This window comes from Desmodus rotundus, chromosome 3 (assembly GCF_022682495.2).
Source record: "Desmodus rotundus isolate HL8 chromosome 3, HLdesRot8A.1, whole genome shotgun sequence".
NCBI lineage: Eukaryota > Metazoa > Chordata > Mammalia > Chiroptera > Phyllostomidae > Desmodus > Desmodus rotundus.
The window spans coordinates 151,146,303-151,173,537 of NC_071389.1; the positions used below are offsets into that span (position 1 = coordinate 151,146,303).

Below are 27,235 nucleotides of genomic sequence, written 5' to 3' on the forward strand. Positions count from 1 at the left end.
TTGTCATTGTTTGCTCTACAACCAGAGTGAGTATTCCCTGAGAGGTTATTTGCCAAAATGTTAGTCATAGGTAAAACCAAACAACAAGACCCAGTAAGGGTAAGACCCAGTAAGGGTATTAACAAATGGGACAGCTAGATTTTAGATAGGCAAAAATTCAAAAAGGAAATTTTGGGGGGAGCTCATTTTAATTCAGTAGAATAATATATTTTTAATCAAAATTTTCATTATTTAATAATCTTAGAGAGCTGAGCACAGTGGTGTGCGCCTATAGTCCTAGTTACTGGGGAGGCTGAGGCAGGAGGCTCACATGAGCCCAGGAATTCTGGGCTGTAGTGCACTATGCCGATGGGATGTCATATTAGTAGTGGGATCCCTCCTATGAATAGTCACTTCACTACAGTGTGGGTAACATAGTGAGACCCCATCTCTAAAAATAATAATAACTTTAGATATTTTAATTGAGAATTTGCTTTCAGAGGGATAGTTTCCTAGGCATGCATTTCAAGACTGATCTACAGAATTGTTAAGAGTTAACTCTTAATAAATGAGAGAGAATATGGAATAATAGCCAGATTGACTTTGAAAAAAAGCCTCGGTAAACTTTAATTCTTCCCTTTCTACTCTAGCCATATAAGAATTGTGTTAGAAATAGCAGAGAGAGATGATTGAAGCCCTGCTTCTTAAAATTCATCCCATTTGGCTCCTCCTCCTCTGAAGTACACTACCTGATTTAGTCAGGGATTCTTAACTTTTGTGGAGTTATGACCCCCTTTGAGAGTTTAGTGAAACTCATGAACCCCTTCTCAGAATAATGTTTCTTTAATATTTTATTTATTTAACTTTAGAAAGAGGGCAAGGGAGGGATAAAGAGAGGGAGAGAAACAGGTATGAGAGAAACATCAATCAGTTGCCTCTTGCACACCCCCAACCCAGGACCTGGCCTGCAACCAAGGCATGTGCCCTGACCGGGAATCAAACCCACAATCTTCCAGTTCACAGGCTGGTTCACAGCTACACCAACCAGGGCTAATGTTTTAAAATTAATAAAATAGCTCTGCCTATTGTGGCTGAGTGGAGTGAGTGCCACTCATTAACCAATTGAAAGGTCACCCATTCAATTCTAGTCAGGGCATGTGCCTGGGTTGCAGGCCAGGTACCCCACTTGGGGGCATGCGAGAGGCAACCAATACATCTATCTCTCATGTATCTCTCACACATCGATGTTTTGCTCCCTTTCTTTCTCATTCCCTTCCCGTCTCTCTAAATATAAATAAATTTTTTTTAATCTTTTTAAAAATTAATAAAATACATAGAACTACAAAGGAAAGGAAACCAATTATTTTGAAATAGAGTTGTCAAAAATATTTTTTAAATACTTGTAATATACATGCTTTTTTATTAATCCATTGAATAACAAATTCTGATGATGGTTCTGGTGATTATAATTTCAAAGTAATGATAAGTATAAAAGATATTTTGAGATCTAATGGTTGTAATGTGATATGATAATGTGATTGCTATTATGAATTAGACATGTTAAATTTCAATTACAGTGTAGTGAGAATTAAGATGTGATTTTTTTTCTATCCATGTTCACAGTTATCAAACCCTTTGAGATGCTGATCGTGGGAGATTCTTCAGCCACCTTTAGTTCTCTTCAAACCCCAACTTTGGATTTGGGAAAAATAGTTCGAGAGAGAACAGGATGTCATGGGACGGAGTGGAGGGTAAATAAGACCTAGAGGACAAATAAACCAAGTCAGGACTGTGCAGCAAAGTTGTAACAGAAGGGGAGTTGCCTTTTAAAATATTAAACAGTCCTAACCAGAGAAAAACCTGATGTTTAAAATCTTTTTCCCAGCTCAGTTTTGAGCAAACTATTTCTGATAATAGAAAAAGGCTTTCTCTTAGAAAGTCAGTCTTCTAGATTCTAGAACATTGTGCAAAATTTACTAAGCCACCTTACCTACATGAAATTTTCTTGAAGCAGTTATAAGCATATTTTTGAAAAATATTTTTATAACATTTCCAATTCATTTTGAAAATTTATATTCCTGTCTAATCCACTACTATTCGTAACCCTCCAAAATGATGCTTTTTCTCCAGTGTAGGCTGTTCTACTCATCCCCTTTTACCAAATTCCTGGCAATCTCAGACCCTTTAGAGTGACTTGTTTAACTTACTTCCTTCTTTCTCACCCCATCCCATCTTTTTCCCCTTGTGGAAAAAAAATCTGTCACAGAAAAAGTTGATGCTTAGGGTTAACCAACAGTAGAAAACATGAAAGTTCTTGGCTAAATTTCCCCACTTTATTCAGTTTTGTCCTAGATCCATTGGAAACCACTAAGGCATTCTTCTTTTGACTGTTTTACTCCTCTTGGTTCTTCATACTTTTAATTGAAATTTCCCTTTGCCCTTCAGGCCTTTAGGCCTAACCTAGAAGGGTTTTAGATCTTAAGCTGGCTTTAGTTGTGATAGGGGCTCAGAGAAAATTTGGGGAAAGCTACTTTCAGGTAAAATAAAGGAACTTAGACAGTTTAGTGTTGCTTTCTTGACTGGGTAGGACTTAGGATGGGGCCAACTCCAGTCTAGTTTACAGACATGAAGGGCTGTAGAAAAGAGGTCTAAAGTTACAGTGTTCAGTGGGAAATGTATATCTAATGAGTAGAATAAAAAGAGGGAACTAACCAGTTATTTTTTTAGAAACAAAAAGACAAATAGAACCATGTTGCAGAGCCTGACTGGTGAAGGAACTGTGAAAAACTGCAGCTTCCAAGCTGTTATGTGTTGTAGGCATATTTTAATGAAGGAACATGGCCAGCCAGCCTCAAAGGGAATTTTAAGGGTATCATTCTTTTGAATTACTGCTGTTCATCTGTTCTCTTCACCTCCCCCTACTAAAGAACAGGTCAGAGCATAAATTATTGTCCAGTAACCCTGTCTAACTTAGTCATAAAATGAGGCAAACCTAGCCCCATCTTTCCATTGTTCTTTTACCCAAACCCCTAAATAAATTAAATGTCTATACCATCTCCTTTTCCCTTCCCCTCATCCTACCTACAAGCTTCTCCCTACCGTAACAACAACAACAAAAATTTTGCTTGTACTTTTATTCTTCCATTTCATAGCCAGCAGCATTGTACTGGCCCCTTTATGGCTGACAGAGCCCAGGCTGGCTGCCCAGTGAGGGGAGACAGCATTTGGCCAGTAGGGTTGGTGTGTGCCATTACTGCCGGCCATTGGGCCTCTGTCCTCCACAGCTCCATCCTGACTCATTAAAACCCTGAGCCAAATAGCTGAGCAGGCGCCTGCTGCAGCATTGTGGGGGCCAGGAAGTTAAATGGTTCTCTTAATCCTGCATAATTTATCTCCCTGTTAGCCCCCTCATAAATAGTCCAATTCAGCCCCACCTAGAGAGCTTAATTCTGAATTTCCTATTTTTGTGATGACCAACGAGTGTCCAGCCTTTTTCTTCTTTTCTCTTTATTATTATTATTAAAAATTATTTTACCCTTGTTCACTATGAGTTTGCCTTAATGTTTTTTTCATTTGGAGCCTCCTGCCTGGACCCCACTTCAGCAACAATCTGTTCATTTCTCTCATTTGGACTTAATATTACAGAGCAGTTGGTGTTACAGTCTTCTCCTTCCTCTCTCCTCCCAGTTTTCTAGTGCCTCTTTTTCTCTTTCCTCATTTTCTCTTTTTAAATCCATCACCTCTCCTTTTCCATCATTTCCAATTTTTTTTTTCCATTCCCTGTGCAGTCCCTCTTTCCAACAACTAACCTTATCGCAGGATGTTTGGTAGGACATTTTAAAAGAGCACTGAATTACTTTTTTTTTTTTTCACATCTCCGTTTCTGTTTCATTTCAGAGATTTACAAACGAAGACCACCTGGCAGTTCATAAACACAAGCATGAGATGACATTGAAATTTGGCCCCGCTCGAACTGACTCAGTCATCATTGCAGGTATTTGCTGCCCCAGAAGCAACGTGCCTTGATATCACCAGACAGTTAAGATTAATACCAGGGACCAGATGTACTGGGAGTGATAGTCCCCTTCTCCCATTAAGAGCCCTTATGTGATCTGCATTTAATCAGGAAAAAGGAACACTAAAAGCTCCCAAGTTTCTATTGTGCCCTCTACTCTCTGTTTTTAATACAAGATTGGGTTCTGTGGTTTTTGAGGGTAGGTATATTGAGGTTTTGTCTATCCCTCCTTGCCTTCTTTTTTATTAAGACTTTGGAAGGTTTATAGACAAAAGATGCCTTTGACATTTCTCCCTACCCACAATGAGGTGATGAACAAAAGCAAGGAAGCTGACCTAGTCTTGCTGCTTCTCTTCCACTGGGTGTTGGTTTTCCCCAAGCAGGCAGAATGTCAGTTCGTAAATTCAGCTTTCCCTGTGAACCCAGACACCATTCAGGGCACATTTCCAAAGCTCAAACAAGACATTTTGTTCATGGGACTTTGTTAAGCCAATTTGAGTGACCTGGAACCTCTCACTGGTTGTTTTAGATATTGTCTTGTTTATGTATGCCATCCCTCAAACCATGGAGCAGTTCTTTTTTATTATTATTAAATTTTTTTATTGATTGATGTAATTGAGAAACAAAATATTAAAAAACACTTTTTTATTTACTGATTTGAGAGAGAGAAAGAGGAGGGGAGAGAGAAACATCAGTCCTGGCTTGTGTGGCTCAGTGGATCAAGTGCAGCCTGCAAACCAAAGGGTCTCTGGTTTGACTCCCAGTCAGGGCACATGCCTGGGTTGCGGACCAGGTCCCCAGTGGGGGGTGTGCAAGAGGCAACCACACATCAATGTTTCTCTCCCTCTGTCTCCTTCCCTTCCAATTTCTCTAAAAATAAATAAATAAAATATTAAAAAAATTAAAAAAGAGAGAAACATCAATTTGTCATTCCACCTATAGATACATTCATTCGCTGATTTTTGTATGTGCCCTAACCGGGGATCAAACTTGCAACCTTGGTGCACTGGGACAATGCTCTAATCAACTGAGCCACCCGTCGAGGGCCCATCAGCTGTTATGCCATTTTCAGCTAAACAGACATATGACAACAAAAAAAGAAGCCCAAAGTGGGCCTTTTCTTTTGATACCATGAGGGGTTCTGATTTAGCCTGAGTTAAGAAGCTTACCTCAGTATTTAACCTCTCTCCATACTTCTATACATGAAGAAAGGGTCTTGCCCTTTCAGATCTCATAGGTCTTATATTCCTTATTATATAAGCAAATATTGACTGAATATCTACTGTGTACACCAAGCATCTTGCTAGGAACTTGTAGATTGTAATTCCAGGAAAAGGACATGAGTGGGGACATATCATTAATGGTACTTAAGAAAGCCTGGGGGAGGTCTTAGGGAAGAGTGAATAAGATATAGATATGTATGTAGATATTACACACTTAAATTCATTAACTCAGGGCATATATTCATGAAAATAATTTTAGTATTCGTAGTCTAATACAAGTAAATATTACAAACAATGAAAATACTAAGAGAATTAATATTAATGGAATGAATCAGAGACAGTTTATGAAAGAGGTAAATATTAAGCAAGGTTATCAAGTTGGAGAGGTTACAGATGTGTGGAAAGGCCTGTGCTGAGTCTCTAGGAGTAGTGAAAGAAATTGAGACAGGACAGTACCAAGGAAAGAAAGTGTGTTCCTGTCATTCTTTGCATGCTGTTCTAGAGTGCTCAGCCCACTGCACATGACTTCAGCTATCCTGTCTAGGCTGGTAATTCTCATATTTGTAAATTAAGCCTTGTGTCTCACATGTATTCCAACTAAGCTGGCTTTGTGTCATTCAAATACTTGTGTCAGCAACTGAATTTATATCTTTGTCCCCTAAACTAACTCTTTCTCCTTTATTATTCAGTGATGGTATTCTCAAAATCTTGAGTTGTTTTATTTTTTTAATCAAATTTTTTCTGTTCTGTTCCATCCTGCTCTTCCTGCCACCACCCTCATTATGCTCTATAGTCTCCTAGCTGGTCTCTCTCCTTGACTGGTCTCTCATTATACTTCACCTTCCATCCTATTGAAAAGCCATTCTTCCTTAAATTATTCTCCTCTGCTCAAAATCCGTCATTATCTTCCTATTTCCTCTTACTTTAAGGCAATTTATACTTGGATTTTCAGGCTTTCTATAACCTAGCCCCATGGTATCTGCCTAACTTTATATACAACTTATATACTTAACATTATTATCTTTTGACCTAGACTTACCTTTTTCTCCTGACCTGTATTCATGGTGCCCATACCCTGCCTCTATGCCTTCACCTGCCTTACTCCTCTTATCTTCTGAATCTTGTCTTCTCTCTACTGCCTAAAGCCATTCTTGAAGGCCCAGCTCAAGTCTCACTTCTGAAAACCTCCTAACTACTCTGCCATTAATTTGTTTTTATTTTCTGCAATAATTTTATTCATTACTGCATATGACACTGATTTTTTTGTATACTATGAAGCTATTTATGTTTCTTAGTTTTATTTCCTCAACTAGAAAGCATCCTCTTACTCTCCAGGGCAAGAGCCATGTCTTATTTTCGGCAAAACTGTTATTTATTTATTTTCAGAGAGAAGGAAGGGAAGGAGAAAGAGAGGGAGAGAAACATCAATGTATGAGAGATACATTGATCACCTCTCACATACCCCGAACTGGGGACCTGGCCTGCAACCCAGGCATGTGCCCTGACTTGAATTTAACTGGTGACCTTTGGGTTCTCAGGCCAGCGCTCAATCCACTGAGCCACACCAGCCAGGGCTTTTACACATTTTCTTTTCTTTTCTTTTCTTTTCTTTTCCCTTCCCTCTGCCCGCCTCCACCCATCCCACCCCTCTCTCCCACAGTCAGAACCCCCTCTGTTATCCATGTCCACAAGTCATTCATACATGTTATATGACTGATCCCTTCCCCTTCCTTCCCCTATTCCCCCCTCACTCCTCTCCTACTACCACTATCAGTCTATTCCATGTTTCCATGTCTCTGGTTCTGTTTTTCTCGTTACTTTATTTTGTTCATTAGATTCCAGTTACAAGTGAGGTCATATGCTATTTGTCTTTTGCTGACTGACTTATTTCACTTAGCAAATAGTCTTCCGTTCCATTCATGCTATTGTAAATAGCGCTGCAATGAACATAGGGGTGCATAAGTTCTTTTGAATTGGTTTTTCAGGATTCTTAGGGTATATTCCCAACAGGGTATATTCTCTGGGTCATAGGCAGTTCCATTTTAAATATATATATATATATTTAACATTTCATTCATTCATTCATATATATATATATATATATATATATATATATATATATATATATATGGAGAGAGAGAGTGAGAGAATATGTATATTATTGATGATGCTATTACAGTTGTCACATTTTTTCCCTTTTTGCCCCCTCCACTCAATATTCCCCATTCCCTCTGTCAATCCCCTGCCTTAACTCTTATCTTTGGTTCATGTATATTTGTTCTTTGGCTACTCTACTTCCTATATTGTTCTTAACATCCCCATCTCTATTCTAAATCTACCAGCTTATACTTCTTAATCCCTGCACCTTTTCCCCCATTTTGCCCTCCCCCTACTAACTGATAACCCTCCAAGTGATCTCCATATCAATGATTCTGTTTCTGTTCTGCTTGTTTGCTTAGTTTGTTTTTTAGATTCAATTGTTGATAGTTGTGAATTTGTTGTCATTTTAATGTTCATTGTTTTTATCTTCTTTTTCTTTATAAGTCCCTTTAACATTTCATATAATAATGGCTTGGTGATGATGAACTGCTTTAGCTTTACCTTGTCTGGGAAGTACTTTATCTACCCTTCGATTCTAAATGATAACTTTCCTGAATAGAGTAATCTTGGATGTAGGTCCTTGCTTTTCATCACTTTGAATACTTCTTGGCCAGTCCTTTCTTGCCTACAAAGTTTCTTTTGAGAATTCAGCTGACAGTCTCTGGGAACTCCTTTGTAGGTAACTATCTGCTTTTCTCTTGCTGCTTTTAGAATTCTCTCTTTATCTTTAACCTTTGGCATTTTAATTATGATGTGTCTTGGTGTGGACCTCTTTGAGTCCAACTTGTTTGGGACTCTCTGTGCTTCCTGGATGTGGATGTCTGTTTTCTTCACCAAATTGGAGAAGTTTTCTTTCAAATAAATTTTCAATTTGTTGCTCTTTCTCTTCTCTTTCTGGCACCCCTATGTTGGTACATTTGAAGTTGTCCCAGAGGCTCCTTAGCCTTCCGCATTATTTTTTTAATTCTTTTTTCTTGCTGTTCTGATTGAATGTTTTTTTCTTCCTTATGTTCCAAATCATTGATTTGATTCTCAGCTTCATCCACTACACTTTTGATTCCCTGTAAATTTTTCTTTATTTCACTTAGTGTAAACTTCATTTCTGCCTGGGTCTTTTTTATGCTGTTGAAGTACCCATTGAGTTCCTTGAGCATCCTAATAGTCTGTGTTTTGAATTCTGCATCTGATAGATTGCTTATCTCCATTTTGTTTAGTTCTTTTTCTGGAGTTTTGTTCTGTTCTTTCATTTCGACCATATTTCTTTGTCTCCTCATTTTGGCAGCCTCCCTGTGTTTGTTTCTATGCATTAGGTAGAGCTGCTTTGACTCCCTGTCTTAGTAGTGTGGTCTATTGTAGAAAAGTACACCCATAAATTGGATGGGGCAGAGCCATAAGTCATAGCCAGGGTGAGGCAACTGGTGTGAACCAGATTGATAGAGGCTAAGATATGGTGTCACTGCTCTGTGGCTCTGTGTGGGGAAGGGCTCAGAAAAGGACTATGGCTGTTGCCTAGCCTCTGGGGTTTTGTCCAGGAGGAAGCTGTCCCCTGGCACTTGCACCAATGCTTGACACTTCCGTTTCTCCCCATGTACCACTGGTGCCCTTCAAGCTGCTGCCCCAGTGCTGGAGCCCAGAGGGAGTGAGTTTGTGTAAGTCCATTTCAGTCCATTTCAGGCTCTTTAAGAAGAGATGCCTGAGAATCCTGCCAGTTTTTCTTCCACCCTAATCCCCACTGGTTTCTACAGCCAGAAGTTATGGGGACTTATCTTCCTGGCACTGGAACCATGTGCTGGGTGGTCTGGTGTGGGGCTGGGATCCCTCACTCCCAAGATATCCCTCCCGATTTTTATACACTACATGTGGGTATGGGACCGCCTATTCCATATCTCCGCCCCTCCTTCCCACCTGGATGAATGTGACTTCTTTAATTCCTTGGTTGTCGAACTTCCATACAGCTTGATTTTTCTGATGATTCTGGGTGATAGTTGTTTTGTATTTTAGTTTTAATTTTTGTTATGGTGGTACGAGGAGATGAGCCATTTTACCTATGCCTCCATCCTGACCAGAAGTCCCCATTTTTAATTTTGTGAAGAGATTCCATACTGTGTTCCACAGTGACTATACCTGTCTGCATTCTCACCAACAGTGTACTATGGTTCCCTTTTCTCCACATCCTCGCCAACACTTCTTGTTTGTTCTTACACATTTTCTTACACATCGTTCAGGAGTGGGAAAAGTTTGTATGAGCCTCAGATCAGAGATCTAAAGTCCCTCTTTTGCCATAGCCATGCCCTTAGCTGCCCCATCCTGTTTCACTTGAGTTGTAATTTTTTTGTGTGCCTGTACTGAAGGTCTCTCTAAGTATATTAAGGATGATATTACCTCCACTCACCCGGGGATGGAGGGAAAGTGGCTTTATCGTTGGCCAACCAAAGCTGCCAGAGAAGCTTTTAAAACTATTTTGGGAGGTAGTGGTAACTTTTCCAAACACTCTGATTCAGAAGAGGTTTTGTTTAATTTTTTTTTTTTTAATTATGTTGTTTCCTTGGAAAATCCCACTAGATTATTCCCAATTGATCATGCTAGGAGAAGCAATTTTTACCCCAGTTCTCACTCCTTAAAATATTATTTAAACATTGCTCTATTTCTGTCCTTCAGTGTAGTAGTTTGGGGTATGAGGTGAATTGAGTTAACTGCCATGTCAAGGAAAACAATCTAATAGAATTAGGACCAGGGAGCAAGATTCAACTGACCTAAGAGAAAAACTAGAAAAGCAGAATGGGGAGAGAGAAGTTCAAGTCTAAAAGTCAAGTTGCCTAAAAAGTTGCCATGGGTTACTGAAAGCCTTCCTCTTCCCAAGGGCAGAGGCACTGTGTTGAGGAGAGATTTGTGCAGCCCCTGAGAGGATATCTTGGCTGGCAAATATAAATCCAAATATTCTGGTTTCCGGAATTTGCTATGAGCCTAGGTCTCTATTCTATTGTTTGCAGTTTCCTTTTCTAGCTCATGATCTTGCTGTCTTGTTCCCCGACCCCTAGATTTGCCTGTATTGCCTTCAGAAGGTTAACAGACCCTTTACTTTAGTGACCATTGAAAGTACACCATTTCTTATTTGGTAGCTTTAGCAAGCAACCATTTGTTGATCCTCGGTTTCTTCTCTTCAGATTTTAATGTATATCTGCTTATACCTGCTCACTTCAGACCTAGCAGGCAGTAAGTTTAAAGAGAAAATGTCCCTTAACTGTACTTGATTTCCAAATGTGGAGGTTTCACAAACTCCACCTGGGTGGGTGGTTTGGTTTTGTTTGGGGGTGGGGGAGAAAGCAGCCTCTGGAAGAAAGGTGGGTTACATGGGAAGTCACACAACAAAACATTGTTCTGTCTTCCCTCTGCTGGCCTCAGGCAACACAGCACAGACACCCCCTGGTGGCCCAGCACCAGCCTTCACCTACTAAAGCTCCATAACACCTAGACTCTCTCCAAATAGAAGAATAAAAGTATATTTTCTATGTACTCTCAAGTTTTAATTTCAGGTCAAAACTAAAATTGAATTTCCTTTTGTTTTCATGCCTACAGATCAAACTCCTACTCCCACTAGATTCCTGAAGAACTGTGAGGAGGTGGGGCTCTTCAATGAACTAGCTAGCTCCTTTGAACATGAATTCAAGAAAGCTGCAGATGAGGATGAAAAAAAGGTAAGAGGCAGAACTTTTACTGAAAAACTTGTGGTGTTCAGATTTAGGCTCTTCTCATTGTACCCTGGGATAATTTGCTTAAATTTGTTAAAGCACAAAAGTGCAGGCTTCATTATATAGCAACAGAGAGTACCCACTAATCCTAGTAAGGCATCCAGGTCTTTAGGGGTCCAGACAATAGACCAGCACCAAGACTGTCTTCACCAAAAATTAGTCTTCTTAGACTTCCAGTGGAGCATTACTTCAGCAATTTATTTGTTAAAAGTATTTCTTTTGAATATGTTGAAGATGTTAAAAGATTATAAATTACTCATATTTTGCTAGATAACTTTTATTTTGCCAAATCCCATTGTTTTTGTGCTAATCAGAGTTCTTATGTGGACTATGTTTATTTAATCAGCCAGTCAAGAAACATTTATTGAATTTAGACTCTTCTTTGTTTCAGTGTGTGTGGCTCTTACCTTCAAGTAGCTTTCTAGTCATATTCAAGACATTAAACTTAAAAAAGGATATATTTTTTTTAATTTTATTTCTCAACGACAGTTTATATTCAATATTATTTTGTATTGGTTTCAGGTGTACAGTATAGTGGTTAGGCAATCGTATATTTTACAAGCGTTCCCCCTGCTCTGGCTGGTGTAGCTCAGTGGATTGAGCACCAGCTTGCCAGTTCGATTCCCAGTCTTGGGCACATGCCTGGGGGGATGTGAGGGCCAACCACACATTGGTGTATGTCTCCCTCTCTTTCTCCCTCCCTTCCCCTCTCTAAAAAAAATAAATAAATAAAATCTTTAAAAGACAAACCAAAGTGTTCCCCCCACCCAATATTGCCAGTAGTCACTTAGCATCATACATAGTTGTTATAATATGATTGACTATATTCCCTATGCTGTACTTTATATCCCTGTGATTATTTTTTAATATATTTTATTGATTATGCTATTACAGTTGTCCCATTTTTTTCTCCCCTTTATTCTCCTACCTCTCCCCCCCGCACACTCCCTCCCACCAGCATTCCCCCACCTTAGTTCATGTCCATGAGTCATACATATAAGTTCTTTTGCTTCTGCATTTCCCATTATTCTTAACCTCCCCCTGTCTGTTCTGTACGTACCATCCATGCTTCTTATTACTGCACCTTTTCCCCATTCTCTCCCCTCCACCTTCCCACTGATAATCCTCTGTATGATCTCCATTTCTATGATTCTGTTCCTGTTCTAGTTATTTCCTTAGCTTGTTTTTGTTTTTATTTTTTAGGTTCAGTTGTTGATAGTTGTGAGTTTGTTGTCATGTTACTGTTCATAGTTTTGATCATCTTCTTTTTCTTAGATAAATCTCTTTAACACTTCTATAATCAGGGCTTGCTGATGATGAACTCCTTTAACTTGACCTTATCTGGGAAGCACTTTACCTGTCCTTCCATTCTAAATGAAAGCTTTGCTGGACAGAGCAATCTTGAATGTAGGTCCTTGCCTTTCATGACTTTGAATACTTCTTTCCAGCCCCTTCTTGCCTGCAAGGTTTCTTCTGAGAAATCAGCTGACAGCCTTATGGGAACTCCTTTGTAGGTAACTGTCTCCATTTTTCTTGCTGCTTTTCAGCGTCCTCCTTATCCTTAATCTTGGCTAATATAATTATGATGTGCCTTGGTGTTTGCTTCCTTGGGTCCAACTTCTTTGGGACTGTCCGAGCTTCCTGGACTTCCTGGAAGTCTATTTCCTTTGCCAGATTGGGGAAATTCTTCATTATTTGTTCAAATAAGTTTTCAATTTCTTGCTCTTCCTCTTCTCCTTCTGGCACTCCTATGATTCGGATGTTGGAATGTTTAAAGTTGTCCTGGAGGTTCCTAAGCCTGTCCTCATCTTTTTGAATTCTTGTTTCTTCATTCTGTTCTGATTCAATGTTTATTTCTTCCTTCTGCTCCAAATTGTTGATTCGAGTCCTGGTTTCCTTCCCTTCCCTGTTAGTTCCCTGTATATGTTCCTTGAGTTCACTTTTCATAGCGTTCACTTCTTCCTCTATTTTGCAACCATACTCAACCATGACTGTGAGCGTCCTGATTACCAGTGTTTTGAACTCTGCATCTGATAAGTTGGCTATCTCTTCATTGCTTAATTCTATTTTTGGAGCTTTAATCTGTTCTTTCATTTGGGCCATATTTTTTTGTCTTGGTGTACTTGTTATGTGGAAAGGGGCAGAGCCTTAGGTATTCTCCAGGGCGGGGCAACCCGGGTCTCATCACAGTCTCCGTTTCTGATATTCTGAGAAAATATTCAGCCACCTTGTTGGTTATGAAGCTTCCTTCATCAGTTTCTCAGTATGTGTCCTCTCCTCACGAGATTGGTGAAGAAAATATATGGGAAAGTTCTTCAAAGCCACATCATCAACATGGACAGGTAGATGTAGGAAGCAGAGCTTCAGGTTTATCTGGCAGTTGATGGTAGCCTCCAAGTCCTGGTGGTAGTTCTGGCACACCTGTGAGGTAGACGCAGTCATCATGGTAGGCAACTGAGGAGAGGCTGCTGCTAGCGCTACAGTGGTGGCAGGGGCCTCGGAGTGGTCTGAGGGCTCTGTGAGGAAGTAATGGAAGGCTGGATCTGGGCATCTGGCTGCCATGGGAGTAAAGCACTGGTTCCATCCAAGCACTGTTGAGGCCAGAAACTATGGCAACTTTCACTAAAGACGGTCTTGCCTATGGTTTTTTTTTTTTTTTCACTTTTTTTTAATCATTGTATTTTTTGTTCATTATTTTTTATACCCTTTATACTCTCTTCCACTTCCACCCATTCCCTCCACCCATAATCACCACACTCTTTTCTTAAAGAAGGTTTTTCTCTTTTTCTTTAAAAAAATTTTATTTATTTATTTTTAGAAGGGAACGGAGGGAGAGGGGGAAACATCAATGCGTAGTTGCCTCTCATGCACCCCCAGTAGAGACCCAACCTGCAACTCAGGCATGTGCCCTAGACTGAGAATCGTACTGCGATGCTTGGGTTCAAAGGATGGCACTCAATCCACTGAGCCACACCAGCCAGTGTGAGAATAATATTCTTAATGGCTTCCAAGGGAGATCAACCAGGATGATGAAAGAACTCGCAATTATGCAACTTTGGGAACATTTAAAACTTGAGGAACTTTTGCTTGGAAAAGAGAAGATCTAATGTGAACAAAAGTTCAGTCTTCAAATATTTCAAGAGCTTTTATGTAAAAGAAGGGATTTTTACTTTCTGACTTCTGGTCAAGATGGAAGCACATAGGGAAACACTGCTCACCTCCTCTCACAGTCACATCAAAATTACAACTAAATTAGAGAACAACCATCACTCAGAACCAGCAGAAATCAAGTTGAAGGGAAATCTGATGACTATGGAATAAAAGAAACCACATCCATCCAGACTGGTAGGAGGTACAGAGATGCAGAATAGGCTGGTCCCACATACACGTGTGGTGGATAAAAATTTAGGAGGGATATCTAGGGAATAAGGAGTCCCAGCTCCACTCCAGGCCTCCCAGCTCAGGGTACCAGTGCCAGCAAGATAAGTCCCCATTACTTCTGCCTGCAAAAACCAGCAAGGACTCAGTTGGTGGCAGAAAATTCTGGAGCCCCAAGCAGTTCCTCTTAAATAACCCACACATAGACTCACCTACTCCAGTTCAGTTCCTCTGAGCTCCAGCACTGGGGTAGCAGCTTGAAAAGCATCAGTGGCATACAGGGAGAAACTGAAGTATCTGGCATCAAGACAAGAGCTAGGGGACAGCTTTCTCCCAGACAGAAAGGAGAGCAGAGCCACAAAGCCGACAGGCAGGTGCCATATCTAAGACTCCATCAACCTGGCTAACACTGTTTGCCCTGCCCTGGAGATCCTCTGAGGCTCTATCCCACCCAACTTACATCTGTTAACAGTAGCTTTTCCATAATATAGCTGGTCTTGGCGCATGCTTCACAACTTTCTAAATCCTTTCAAACAAGCAACAGCCAGCCTCAGTGATTCCCCAGCCCCTGTACCTCTTGCTATGTGGCCCCGCACACGGCACTAGCAGTAGCCAGCCTAAATTCACAGCTTGGCTTTACTTGGGAATCTCCAAGCCCAGCACAAGTAGCAGCCATCTCAGATTGCTCTACAACTCAGGCAGGGTGGCCCTGGGCAAAACACAGGTGGGGGCTGACCTTGGCCAGCACCACCTGGGAAACCCCAGCGCCTGTGCACCCACTGGACAGCTACAGACCATATCAGAGCACCACCACCCTGCCCCTCCACCGCTGATCCTCCATGGAGGGCAGAGGTTGGTGGTCAGTGGTCATAGCCAATCTTTGCAGCTTACTGGCTGGGGTAAATTCTTCCCAGTGACCTGCAAACAGCAACCAGGTCTCTACACAAGGAGGGTGTGCTTAGCCAACATGAAGGGCACACCTTGAGTACCCAGCTTGGGTGATAGAAGAGACTGTGCCACTGGACCCTATAGGACACCTATTATATTAGGTGACATAAACAAGACAGGGAGTCATAGCAGCTCTACTTAATCCATAAAAACAAACACAGGAAGGCTGCCAAAATGAGACAAAGAAATGGCCCAAATGAAAGAACAGATCAAAACTCCAGAAAAAGAACTAAACAAAATGGGAGATAAGCAATCTATCAGATGCAGAGTTCAAAACACTGGTTATAATGATGCTGAAGGAACTTATTGAGGACGTCAACAGCATAAAGAAAGATCCAGTTAGAAACAAAGGATCACCCTGGCTGATGGTGGCTCAGTGGACTGAGTGCCAGCCTGTGGACCAAAAGGTTGCCAGTTCAATTTCCATTCAGGGCACATGCCTGGGTTGCAGGCCAGGTTCTCAGTTGGGGGTGTGCAAGAGGCAGCCAATCAATCGATGTTTCTGTCACACATTTATGTTTCTCTCCTTTCTCCCTCCTTTCCCCTCTCCCTAAAAATAAATAAGTAAAATATTTTTTAAAAAAGAAATGAGGGATACACTAATTGAAAGAAAGAATGATATACAGGGAAACTACAGTAGAGTGAATAAAGCTGAGAGTCAAATCAATGATTTGGAACATAACGAAGCAAAAAAACAAGCAATCAGAACAAGCAAGAAGAAGAAAGAATCCAAAAAAATGAGGATAATATAAGCTGCCTCTGGGACAACTTCAAGCCTTCCAACATTTGCATCATAGGGGTGCCAGAAGGAGAAGAGAAAGAGCAGGAAATTGGAAATGGAAATGGATTTGAAAAAATAATGAAAGAAAACTTCCCCATTTTGGTGAAGCAAATAGACATGCAAGTCCAGGAAGCACAGAGAGTCCCAATAAGTTGGATGCAAAGAGGCCCACTCCAGGACACAACATAATTAAAACGCCAAAGGTTAAAGATAAAGAGAATCTTAAGAGCAGCAAGAGAAAAGCAATTAGTTACCTACAGGGGATTTTCCCATAATACTGATTTCTCAAAAGAAACTTTGTAGGCTAGAAGGGACTGTCAAGAAATATTCAAAGTCATGAAGAGCAGGGACATACAGCCAAGATTACTGTACCCAGCAAAGATATCATTTAGAATAGAAGGGCAGATAAAGAACTTCCCAGAGAAGGAAAAAGTAAAGGAATTCATCATCACCAAGCCATTATTATATGAAATGTTAAAGGGACGTGTTTAAGAAAAGAAGATCGAAATTGTGAATAATAAAATGGCAATAAATACATGCCTGTCAACCACTGAATCTAAAAAACTGAGGAAACAAGAACAGACACAGAATCATGGATACGGAGAGCATTTTGATGGTTGCCAGACTGGAGGGGGTTGTAGGGGAATGGGTAAGGAAGTGAGGGGATAAAGAAGTGCAAATAGGTAGTCACAGAACACCCATTGGAATGTAAAGTGCAGTATAGAGAATGGATTAGCCAAAGAATTTATACACATGACCCATGGACGTGAACAATGATAGGGGAATTACCTGAGGGAGTGCATGGTACTGGGTGAAAGGGCGCATTGGGGGAAAAATTGGGACAACTGTAATAGCATAATAAATAAAAATAATACAATATATTTTTTAAAGATTTTATTCATTTATTTTTAGAGAAAGGGAAAGGGAGGGACAAAGAGAGAGAGAGAAACACCAATGTGCCAATGTGTGGTTGCCTCTCATGCACCACTTACCGGGGACCTGGCCCACAACCCAGGCATGTGCTCTGACTGGGAATTGAACCAGTGACCCTTTGGTTCGCAGGCCGACACTCAATACACTGAGCCACACCAGCCAGGGCAAAATAATACAATATTTTTAAAGAAAGAAAGGTTTTTTATATGACCCAAAGATAGAAGTATGGCCAGCAGGTGGAAGCTCTCATAAAGTGTATTCAATTATATGTAGGCCACTTAGTATAGATATTGTAGAGGGGATTAAAGTGAGAAATGCTTTCACCTCCTAAGGTGCTGTGATTCCAATTTTAGCCTTTATGTTCCAAATTGCTAGAGAATATTTCAGTTTGGAAGGGCAGAGGAAATAATTCAAGAAGCAGAGTCAAAGAAAAATAGTTCCCATGGTATAAGGGATATGGGGGGAAAAGGAAACTGGAAAGGTCAAAGTTTATTCTACTCTAGAATTAGAATTCGAGGTTATTAGTCACTATTTAAAATCAGGTCTGTGTTCCATAATAATAATTCAGACAAATAATTTAGACAAATAATAATTATTATTATTTCATTAATTCATAATAATTCAGACAAGTTCCAATATATCATCTCAGAACATATGCACATTAGCTACATGTCCCTTTCATAATGCATGATGTAGTAAGGCATGGAATACCATCAGAATATATAGAAAAGCCAGGATATAAGATAAAATGTTCAGGAAAGCTGTTTCCTTCTAAGAGGGAGTTGGATGTGATTTTTCCATTCAGCTTAAATTGTAAGAATGAAAGGTAAAGTGTCCTTATGAGGTCATTCCAAATTCCATAGCTTTATATGAGCTGCTTTTCATGCTATCTTCCTCAAACTAAAAGAAAGCAGGGCAGATCAGTGGCATGTATTTGTAGTTCTACTTTCAAACGGCAGAACTGGCCCTGGCTGGTGTGGCTCAGTGGATTGAGTGCTGGCCTTTGAATCAAACGGTCACCGGTCAATTCCCAGTCAGGGCACTTGCTTGAGTTGCAGGCCAGTTGGGGGCTTGCGAGAAGCAACCCATCGATGCATCTGTCACACCTTGATGTTTTTCTCCCTCTCTTTCTCCCTCCCTTCCCCTCTCTCTAAAAATAAATAAATATATATTTTTTAAATACAGAACTAACCATGGTCTTCTCATCATACTTTTCCTTTGGAGACCCAGGTCTCTCATTTTTCAGTTGCTTCAACCTATATGATATACTTTTATTTTACAGCTTCTTTACCCTATCCACTCTGTCATTTCTCCCTCCCCAAAACAAAGAAATTAGTTCAGTTGTTTCCACCAAGATGTGAGGGATTTTAAACCAAACTCATTATAGGCAAATTCAAGAAATTAGGCTCCCTTGGAAAGGTTCAGGTTTTTTCCATTGCCGTTTTAGCTCATTTGACACTTCTGAGATGCCATTCATAGTTGGTCAAGCCTTTACTCATTGGGTATCTCTCAGTGCTTCTTCCTGCCTGTACAGGGGTACTCTTTACCTCACCTTGATAAGAACAGACTCAATGTAAGATGGTCTTCAGGAGTGTTGTATGAGCCCAAAACTCTCCTGAACCACAGCTTTTCTAGAAGATGCCCCAAGGAGATTTTAAATTTGTGATTAAGAGGCTTCTTTCTGACTTCAGAGATCCCAGAATTATTAGCTCAATTGGGCCTGACATATTACCAATGTAGAAAAATGAGGGCAGAAGTGAAACCATATTTGTTGTCGCTCACCTCCATCAGATTGGAGAAAAAGAACCATTACCACCTTTTTTTAATGTAGTAAACACCAGATTATCATCAGTTTGCTCACTATCAGGAAGGTTTTAAGGGATTAAGGTAGCAAGGGAAGAATTAGAAACAAACTCCTTTTTCACCAAGAATTCTAGGATATGGGAAGAATAGAACAAAGGACCCACTTTGTCACGAAACTGAACTGCAATGGCATCATTTCATGCTCCTGTCATGGTGCAGTGTCAGGGTGTCATCGTATTGTTTATTGTTCCCTGCAAAGCCATTTATGCCTCCACAATTCTGTGAGGTGATTGCACTACTACTAGAAAAGTACTCTTTTCTTTCTGGTTTTCTCGAGTCCTACTTCTAGAACCAAGTTCTAATTTCTTTCACTGATCAGGTGTTCTTTCCTTTTGTTACCCTGAAGCCCTATCTTCCTAACTTTTAACCTCTAGGACCAGATTTTGGGGTGAAATCACCATCAAGCTTGGGGAGTTCCCTAGAAAAGATCTTTCTTATCTTGTTTGCAGTACTGTAATAGTCAATTTGTCTTTATTTGCTTTTGATAATTGAGTAATCTAGTCATTCTGGTTGGCAGAAAAAGTGTTCATAGCTCTCCAATAGCCAGGAGAGCTGGTTGGGGAAAGGCAGGCAGTGGATTCAGGAATCATTTTACTTTCCTGAAAAATAATATCATAATACTTGGATGGATTTAAATGATGTCTTTTTTTGTTCCTTTCAGGGCCTTTATAACCATTATAAATATATTTTCCCTTTCAGAATCTTTCTAAGTATTCACCCATGGTGAAGCAAGTGTTATCTACATTTTATAGTTAAGGAAACAGAAGCCCTGAGAAGTTAAAATAATTTGGCTAGAGTTGTACATAAAACCTAGGCTTCACATTTCTTTGATTTGCAGTTTGGTGCTTTGACCAAGGGCTGAATTGCTTGGAAGTATATTCCCTCGCCTTTTAACTGGGAAAATAAAGATTCAACCTAAAAGGAATCACAGGGTTAAACTATGTTTGTTCATTTCTCTCTTTTAACAGGCTGCTGCCGGGCCCCTTGACATGTCTCTGCCTTCTACACCAGACATTAAAATCAAAGAAGAGGAGCCAGTAGAGGTAGACTCATCTCCACCTGACAGCCCTGCCTCCAGCCCCTGTTCCCCGCCACTCAAGGACAAGGTAAAATTGTCTACCAAGAGTCATCCCAAATGCTCAATGTTAAATGTAGATTCATTTTGGTTCATTATTTGTATAAATAGTGTATGATACAAGAGGATTGAGTATATTCAAATAAATGTTAATTGTTTAGTTTATATAAATTATACTTATTCTAATTCTCAGTCTATGTGGAAATGAAATTAGTGCGTATGTCCACCCAAAGAAGTGTAAGAGAATGTTCATAACGGTTATATCTTAAGTTTTTGTTTATTTTTAGCGAGGGGAAGGGAGGGAGAAAGAGCAGAGAATCATTGATGTGTGAGAGAAGCATCGATCAGTTAACTTCTCACATGACCCCAACTGGGGACCTGGCCCACAACCCAGGCATGTGCCTTGACTGGGAATCAAACCCGTGACCTTTAGCTTTGTGGGACAATGCCCAACCCACTGAGCCACACCAGTCAAGGCAACAGTTGTACTGATAATAGTCAAAAAATTAGAAGTAGTTCATGAACAAGAAAATGAATAAATAGAGTAGTATATTTATAAAATGGAATACTACATGGCATTAAAAGAGAATGGCCCTGGCTGGTGTGGCTCAATGAATTGAGTGCTGGCCTGCCAACCAAAGGGTCACCAGTTCAATTCCCAGTCAGGGCACATGCCTGGGTTTCGGGCCAGGTCCCCAGGACGGGGCGTGCAAGAAGCCACCACACACTGGTGTTTCTGTCCCTCTCTGTCTCCCTCCCTTCCCCTCTGTCTAAAAATAAATAAAATCTTAAAAAAAAAAAAAAAAAAAGAATGAACTGCCCTGGCCAGTGTGACTCATTTGGAGTGTCATCCTATCACCAAAAGGTTGCAGTTGGATTCCCATTCAGGGCACCTACCTAGGTCTCAGTTGTACCCCAGTCTGGGCACATACATCCCCTGTCCCAGAGCCAGCGGGAGGCAATCAATTGGTGCTTCTTTCTTGCGTCAATGTTCCTTTCTCTCCCTTCCTCTCTCCCTCTTCTTCCTAAACAAGCAATGAAAAAATGTCTTCGGGTGAGGATTTAAAAAAAAAAAGAGAGTGAACTAATGATATAAGAGCAATATGGATGAATCTCTCAAATGTTACATTGAACAACAAAAAATTCAGATACAGAAGTACATACTATATGATTTTATTTACATCAGGTTCAAGAAGAGGCAAAATTATTTGATGGTGATTAAACTCAGAATAACGTTTAACTTCTTGTGAGGAAAGGTATGGATTGGGAAGGGATGCAGGAGAAACTTTTGGGGTGCTGGAAATGGGCTCTGTCTTAATTATGCATATGTGAAAAGTTATTCAGTGGTACCTTTTAGGTTAATATGCTTTACTGTATGTATGTTATACTTCAATTAATAAGTGAAAAAGAAAATCACATTGTTTATAAAATGGACAGTAGACCATTTAGAGCCCTGGCCAAGTGGCTCAGTTGGTCAGAATGTTGTCCCGTGCACCAAAAGGTTGCAGGTTAGATCCTGGTCAGGGCACATACCTAGGTTGTGGGTTCAATCCCTGGTCCAGGTGCATATGGGAGGCAACAGATTGATGCTTCTTTCTTGATGCTTCTCTCTCATATCTATCTATCTACCTATTTATCTATCTATCTATCTATCTATCTATGTCTCTCTCTCTTTCTCTCTCTCTCTCTCCTCTTCCCCTCTCCCTTCCTCTCTAAAATCAATAAACATATCCTTGGGTGAGGATTTTTTTTTTATCTAGAAAAAAGTTTTCCCATAGGGAAGTCATCTAGTGACTTAAAGGGAATATCTACTAATATTCTGAATAGTTTTTAAAGGAACCTTTCATGAATTTTTACAAAGTTTACAGCCTTTGTAACCAGCACCCAGATATTATCAGAACTTCAGAAGCCCCCTCATGCTTCCTTCCAGTCTGAGTTCTACCAGTAGTTATTAATTTTAAAATCCACTTTGATTAGAACATCTATCTCATTTTACTTTCCTCCAAATTTGGATTGATAATTTTTCCAAACTACTCCCTCCATAAACATTGCAACCTTTCCCTCTCTTATTCCTTTTCATCAGCAGCCAGGTCCTAGAGGCTGTCTGGAGATGTTTTCATGGCCAATGTGGCCACTGGCAACCTAAGATCCTAACAAGTTAACAGTGGGAAGCCAATCTGCAAACCAAACGGTCGCCGGTTCTATTCCCAGTCAGGGCACATACCTGGGTTGCAGGCCAGGTCCTCAGCAGGGGGTGCACCGTGAGAGGCAGCCATACGTTGATGTTTCTCTCCCTCTCTTTCTCCTTTCCTTCCCCTCCCCTCTCTCTAAAAATAAATAAATAAAATCTTTTTAAAACAAAAACCAAAAAAACTTCCATAGCCCTTTTTTAAAGAAAATATTGAATTGTCTTATCACCAGTCTTACACCTGCCTTTTTCCAATAGAGATCACAAGACATCAAATTTAGAATAACAGTATCTATATTATGAAAAATTATAACAATTTTTAGATTTTATGTAATACTAAAGTGCTTCTACAAAGATTTTAAGTGATTTTTCAACTGTCATCTCATTCATATAGCCATCATCCCTGATAAAAGGGAGATAGCGTAAAGTTCTTAACTCAGCATTTTTATTAAATGGGTGAGTGAGGTATGGTCATGACCATGGAGCAAAATGAGTTGCTCTAATTCTCTTTCCAATAAATTTGTACTAGATTTTACTAGCTACTTATTTCCCTGCAAGCAGCCCCTTAAAGTATTTTGTGATCTGTTGGTCTCTTTTCCCCAGGAGGTTGCCCCAAAGCCTGTTGTGATCTCTACCCCAACGCCTACCATTGTACGCCCTGGCTCCCTGCCTCTCCACTTGGGCTATGATCCACTTCACCCAACCCTTCCCTCCCCAACCTCTGTCATCACACAGGCTCCACCATCCAACAGGCAGCTGGGGTAAGTAAAGAGCAGACAGAAATAATGAAGTCTGAATCTTTTTTTTTTCTTTTTTTTTTCATTTTAAGTTTTTAATGAAAGTTGTATATAGGATTACATTATTCCTGCATCTTCTCAATTGTTTCTTCCTTGCGTTTGCCCTTTTCCTTTCCTACTTGGTGAGATTTGGCTTTACGTTCAAGGAGTTTTTTGCGGCCTTTGTCCAGCTTTATTCTAGTGATAATCACTTTGCTGGGGTGGATGCTCACATGAATAGTTATACCAGTAGCTTTCTCCTGTTGCGCTCATTTAGTGTAGGGGACATATTTCTTCCTGTAAACCTGGACTACTTTGCCAATTTGCTGCCTTTTGTCATGTCTTTGCACAACCTGAACTTCATCATCCTTTCGGATGGGCATGGATCAAACATTGTATTTCTGTCTCAGTTCTTCAGAAAGAGAAGACATAATCTTCCTGTGAATGTGAAAAGGTGCTTTGAAATGCCTTTTACAGTTAGTTCTTGCTCTGGTCAGAAGTCAAAAACACTTCATTTTGACCGCTGGCAACTCTGCAATGGCCGCAAAAGGGAAGAGCTGAATCTTTTTCTACTTTGTGAAATTATTTGCTAAAAGAGGCACTGTTTTTGAATACTCAAGGAAAATGAGTCACTGATAGTGTCTCTCAAAATAAAAAAATTTCCCCCTGTAAAAAGATTCCTTTACCTTTCGAGTAGACCAGCAAATATTTATTTGAGGGTAATACTTTATTAATCTGGATGTTTAATACTTCTTTGATCTAAAAGAAGAATCCTTAAAACTTTAGGAAGTTCAACATAATAGTGGAGGCCACACAGGAACCTATATTTAGTTCTTGGCTTTAATCTGTAGAAGTTTATTAGAGCACTATTGAATGAGGGGCTGAAACCCATTAAGTCATCTTTTTTGAGCGTTTCCCTCAGTTCCAGTTAGGATTCTTGATCTTTAATACCCCTAATTTTGTTTGTTTCTGTGTTTATCATCACTCCTGGCACAACCTGTACAGATTTCACAATGGGCTGACTTACCCCTAGGTATCTATTGAGTTAAGAGATTATTGTCAGGATTTAGCCTTTTGAAGCTTATTGTTCTGTGGACCCACTAGGAAAAATACAAAGAGACATCTTTTTGGACAAGGCAGAGCAAAATGTAGAAAGGAACAAGAGAAACTTATTGATATTTGGCTATCATATGACATAATTCAGCTTTGCAAAATGCCAGCTTTGGTCTAAGTCCCCCTCACCTAAGGCAAGACAAAATTTATACACAGCTATGATGGGATATTTATTTAATTGTTCAAAACTCTTTATAGGATTAGCCAGCACCCTGGCTGGTGTGACTCAGTGAAATGAGCGCCAGTCTACAAACCAAAAGGTCACTGGTTTGATTCCCAGTCAGGACACATGCCTGGGTTGCAGGCCAGGTCCCCAGTTGGGGACATGCGAGAGGTAACTGATTGATGTCTCTTGCACATCAATGTCTCTCTCCCTCTTTTTCTCCCTTGTTCCCCACTCTCTAAAAATAAATAAACAAAATCTTAAAAATAGGATTAGCTTCCCATCTCTTGAGTTCACTGGTGTTTGCTTCATTTGCAAGGTGTTAAAAGAACTTGTAGCATTCCCTGCTTTTTCGACCTCATGAGAGCGTCAAGATTTTATAATGCTGCCCTTTAGCTTCCGTAACTAGAAAAGACTAGAAAATCTGCAGAATTATAGGAGGAAGATCCAAAGGCAAAGGAGGCTGTATTATGAGCATTCCACTTCATGTGTCCTCTAGATCTCCCACTGGCTCCCTTCCTCTCGTCATGCATCTTGCTAATGGACAGACCATGCCTGTGCTACCAGGGCCTCCGGTACAGATGCCTTCTGTTATATCGGTAAGCTCTGTAGTTGGTACAACCAGCCCTACCAACACACAATCCCTCCCTTCCACCTGAATGCTCATAAGCACACACGAGCCCCAGGGAAACATGGGCTCTATTAGTTGAGCATGCAGCCTGCCCAAACACTTCACTAACCTCTGCCAATCCAGCGCTATGGAACACTAGACAAAGACTCATCTGGACAATTGGCTCCTGGTCTAGGAATTGATCTTGCCAGCCTGCTGATTGGTTGATTTCATTTGGCTCTTAGCACCTCCCAAATTGCCCACCACTTTCTTCAGTATACAGCCCCAGCCTTTTCCACAGAAATTGTCATAGCCCTGAAGGATTCGATTCCCTACCCTGTGGTGCTCCATGGAAGAGGGCATTTCCCAGGATCCCTGTAAACCCTATATAGGCAGGTTGCACAGAACTAGCCCTAATGTGCCAATCTGAAAATCATAGTGTTTTAAAGAAACTTTTGCGCCACCAATACTAGTATGTTCTCTTCTGGTTTTTCTTCCTTCTCTTGTTCCAGCTGGCCAGGCCTGTGTCTATGGTGCCCAACATTCCTGGTATCCCTGGCCCACCAGTTAATAGCAGTGGTTCCATTTCTCCCTCTGGCCACCCTGTGCCATCAGAAGCCAAGATGGTGAGTACATTCCAGCCTGGGGCAACATTGGCTCTTTCTTAAAGAAGTGATCAGCCTAGGTTTTTCAAGTATGGCAAGTGAGGGAACCTGCTGGGACTTGGCAAAGCTAAAGACACCCTGTTGTGACATCTAAAGAAAAAAAGACCCTGATTTAGGATTCCCATCTCCTCTTCCACCTTTAGAGCCTGGTACATAGACCATGGCAGTGAAGAGGCAGCACAGATTGTTTGGAATGGAACACTTGCTGTTTCAGTTCCAGGGTGACAGATGGAGGGTGGATGAGTGGGCAGGAGAGCTGGCCAAGAGGTGAATAGCTGTGTAACCAGCACCTGGCCACATTCCAGGAGAGAGCTTTCATCTGGACTCTATTGCTTCAACAACCCCTACCCTCCAACTGTGCCCAGGATGATAGCCAGGGAATAGAGTAGGCATGTTAGGGCTCCAGGTGCACATTCTCTCTCCCTGTCATTTTTTTAAAAAATTTCTCTGTTAAGGGAAAATTGGGGTAGAAATTTTAGCTATCTATAAATTCAGTAATGATATCCAAGCCCACTTTTCTCACCCTGATAAAATCTCACCCTTGAGCTTTTGTTCTTTATCTTTCTCCACAGAGACTAAAAGCTACCCTAACCCACCAAGTCTCCTCAATCAATGGTGGTTGTGGAATGGTGGTGGGTACTGCTAGCACCATGGTGACAGCCCGTCCTGAGCAGAGCCAGATCCTCATCCAACACCCTGATGCCCCATCCCCTGCCCAGCCACAGGTCAGTTGGGCCCTTGGGTGAGAGAACCAGCTATCTCAACATTGCTTTTTATGTCTTGTGTTTTTTAAGGAGCAGAAAAATTAGAGAAGATTGGATTTCAGCTTTCTGGGCATCTTCCTGTGCTTTTGTTCTTGTTGACAATTTGACAGTAGCAAAATGTACCATTCTTTATCCACCCTTGTGTTACACTTACATGTAAACAGACTAGATGATGCAGAACTGTCACAGAAGAGGTCTTAATTTTTGTTTTTTGTTGTTATCTGTATGTGAATGATGTATCTGTGGAACCCTCTAAAATGTGACAGAACCTCACTTCAGACCACTTTGTGCACCATACAAAGGAGGTTCTTCTAGTCTCTTTCCCACCTATTAAGTCTTTAAAAAAAAAAAACTTGATTACATTTTAGAGAAAAAAATCAAATAGTAATACTTAATATGTGATGTCACAGTATTAAGATGGCTTAGTAAACAAACACACAGTTGCACCTTTTCCTTATCAATTTAATCTCTTAAGAGCAGTTCCATTTAGATGCCCAATTATTTTCTCAAGGAGGCCTCAGTTTTAGTAAATTTCTTTGGAAATTGAATAGGCCTCAGTTTTATATTATCTGTACTGGACAACGACCTGCAATTGGTTTCTAGAGTTGCATTCTTTGCCCAGCCCCTTTTCCTGATGTCACCACATGCTTCATCACTTACCACCATGTGTCCTGACATTTAATGGCCACATGCTGTCTTAAAGCATGGCCAACAACAAAAACCTTCATTTGAGTTTTCTTGTTGGAAGCTAAGCCTGCCCACCCTTATGTATTCCCTTGCAGTACCAGTCCCTGGAGATGGTACCGCAGTAGCCCCTTGGCCTGAGTTGTGCTGCTTTGCCTCTTGAGGAAATGACATGACTTCTTTTTCAGTCACCACTGATTCCTTTCCTTCTCATTCTTCCCTTTCTCT

General features: G+C 40.5%; 1 protein-coding gene and 1 pseudogene across 6 annotated transcripts in view; one reads left to right on the forward strand and one right to left on the reverse strand.

Annotated features, from left to right (window-relative positions):
* Positions 1–27,235, forward strand: part of LOC112318242 (cyclic AMP-dependent transcription factor ATF-7) — a 94,778-nt gene that overhangs the window by 53,595 nt on the left and 13,948 nt on the right. For 3 of the 6 annotated variants that reach the window (XM_045184087.3, XM_045184086.3, XM_045184088.3), the window contains exons 3-10: positions 1,603–1,730; positions 3,877–3,973; positions 10,894–11,012; positions 19,938–20,075; positions 22,836–22,993; positions 24,784–24,883; positions 25,407–25,520; positions 26,132–26,284. In XM_045184087.3, coding sequence (XP_045040022.1) covers positions 1,603–1,730; positions 3,877–3,973; positions 10,894–11,012; positions 19,938–20,075; positions 22,836–22,993; positions 24,784–24,883; positions 25,407–25,520; positions 26,132–26,284 — 1,007 coding nt within the window. The remainder of the gene's footprint in view (positions 1–1,602; positions 1,731–3,876; positions 3,974–10,893; positions 11,013–19,937; positions 20,076–22,835; positions 22,994–24,783; positions 24,884–25,406; positions 25,521–26,131; positions 26,285–27,235) is intronic. The other 3 variants (XM_024575384.4, XM_024575385.4, XM_045184089.3) reach the window with 1 other exon arrangement.
* On the reverse strand, positions 23,031–24,646 carry LOC112318243 (large ribosomal subunit protein uL24 pseudogene; annotated as a pseudogene).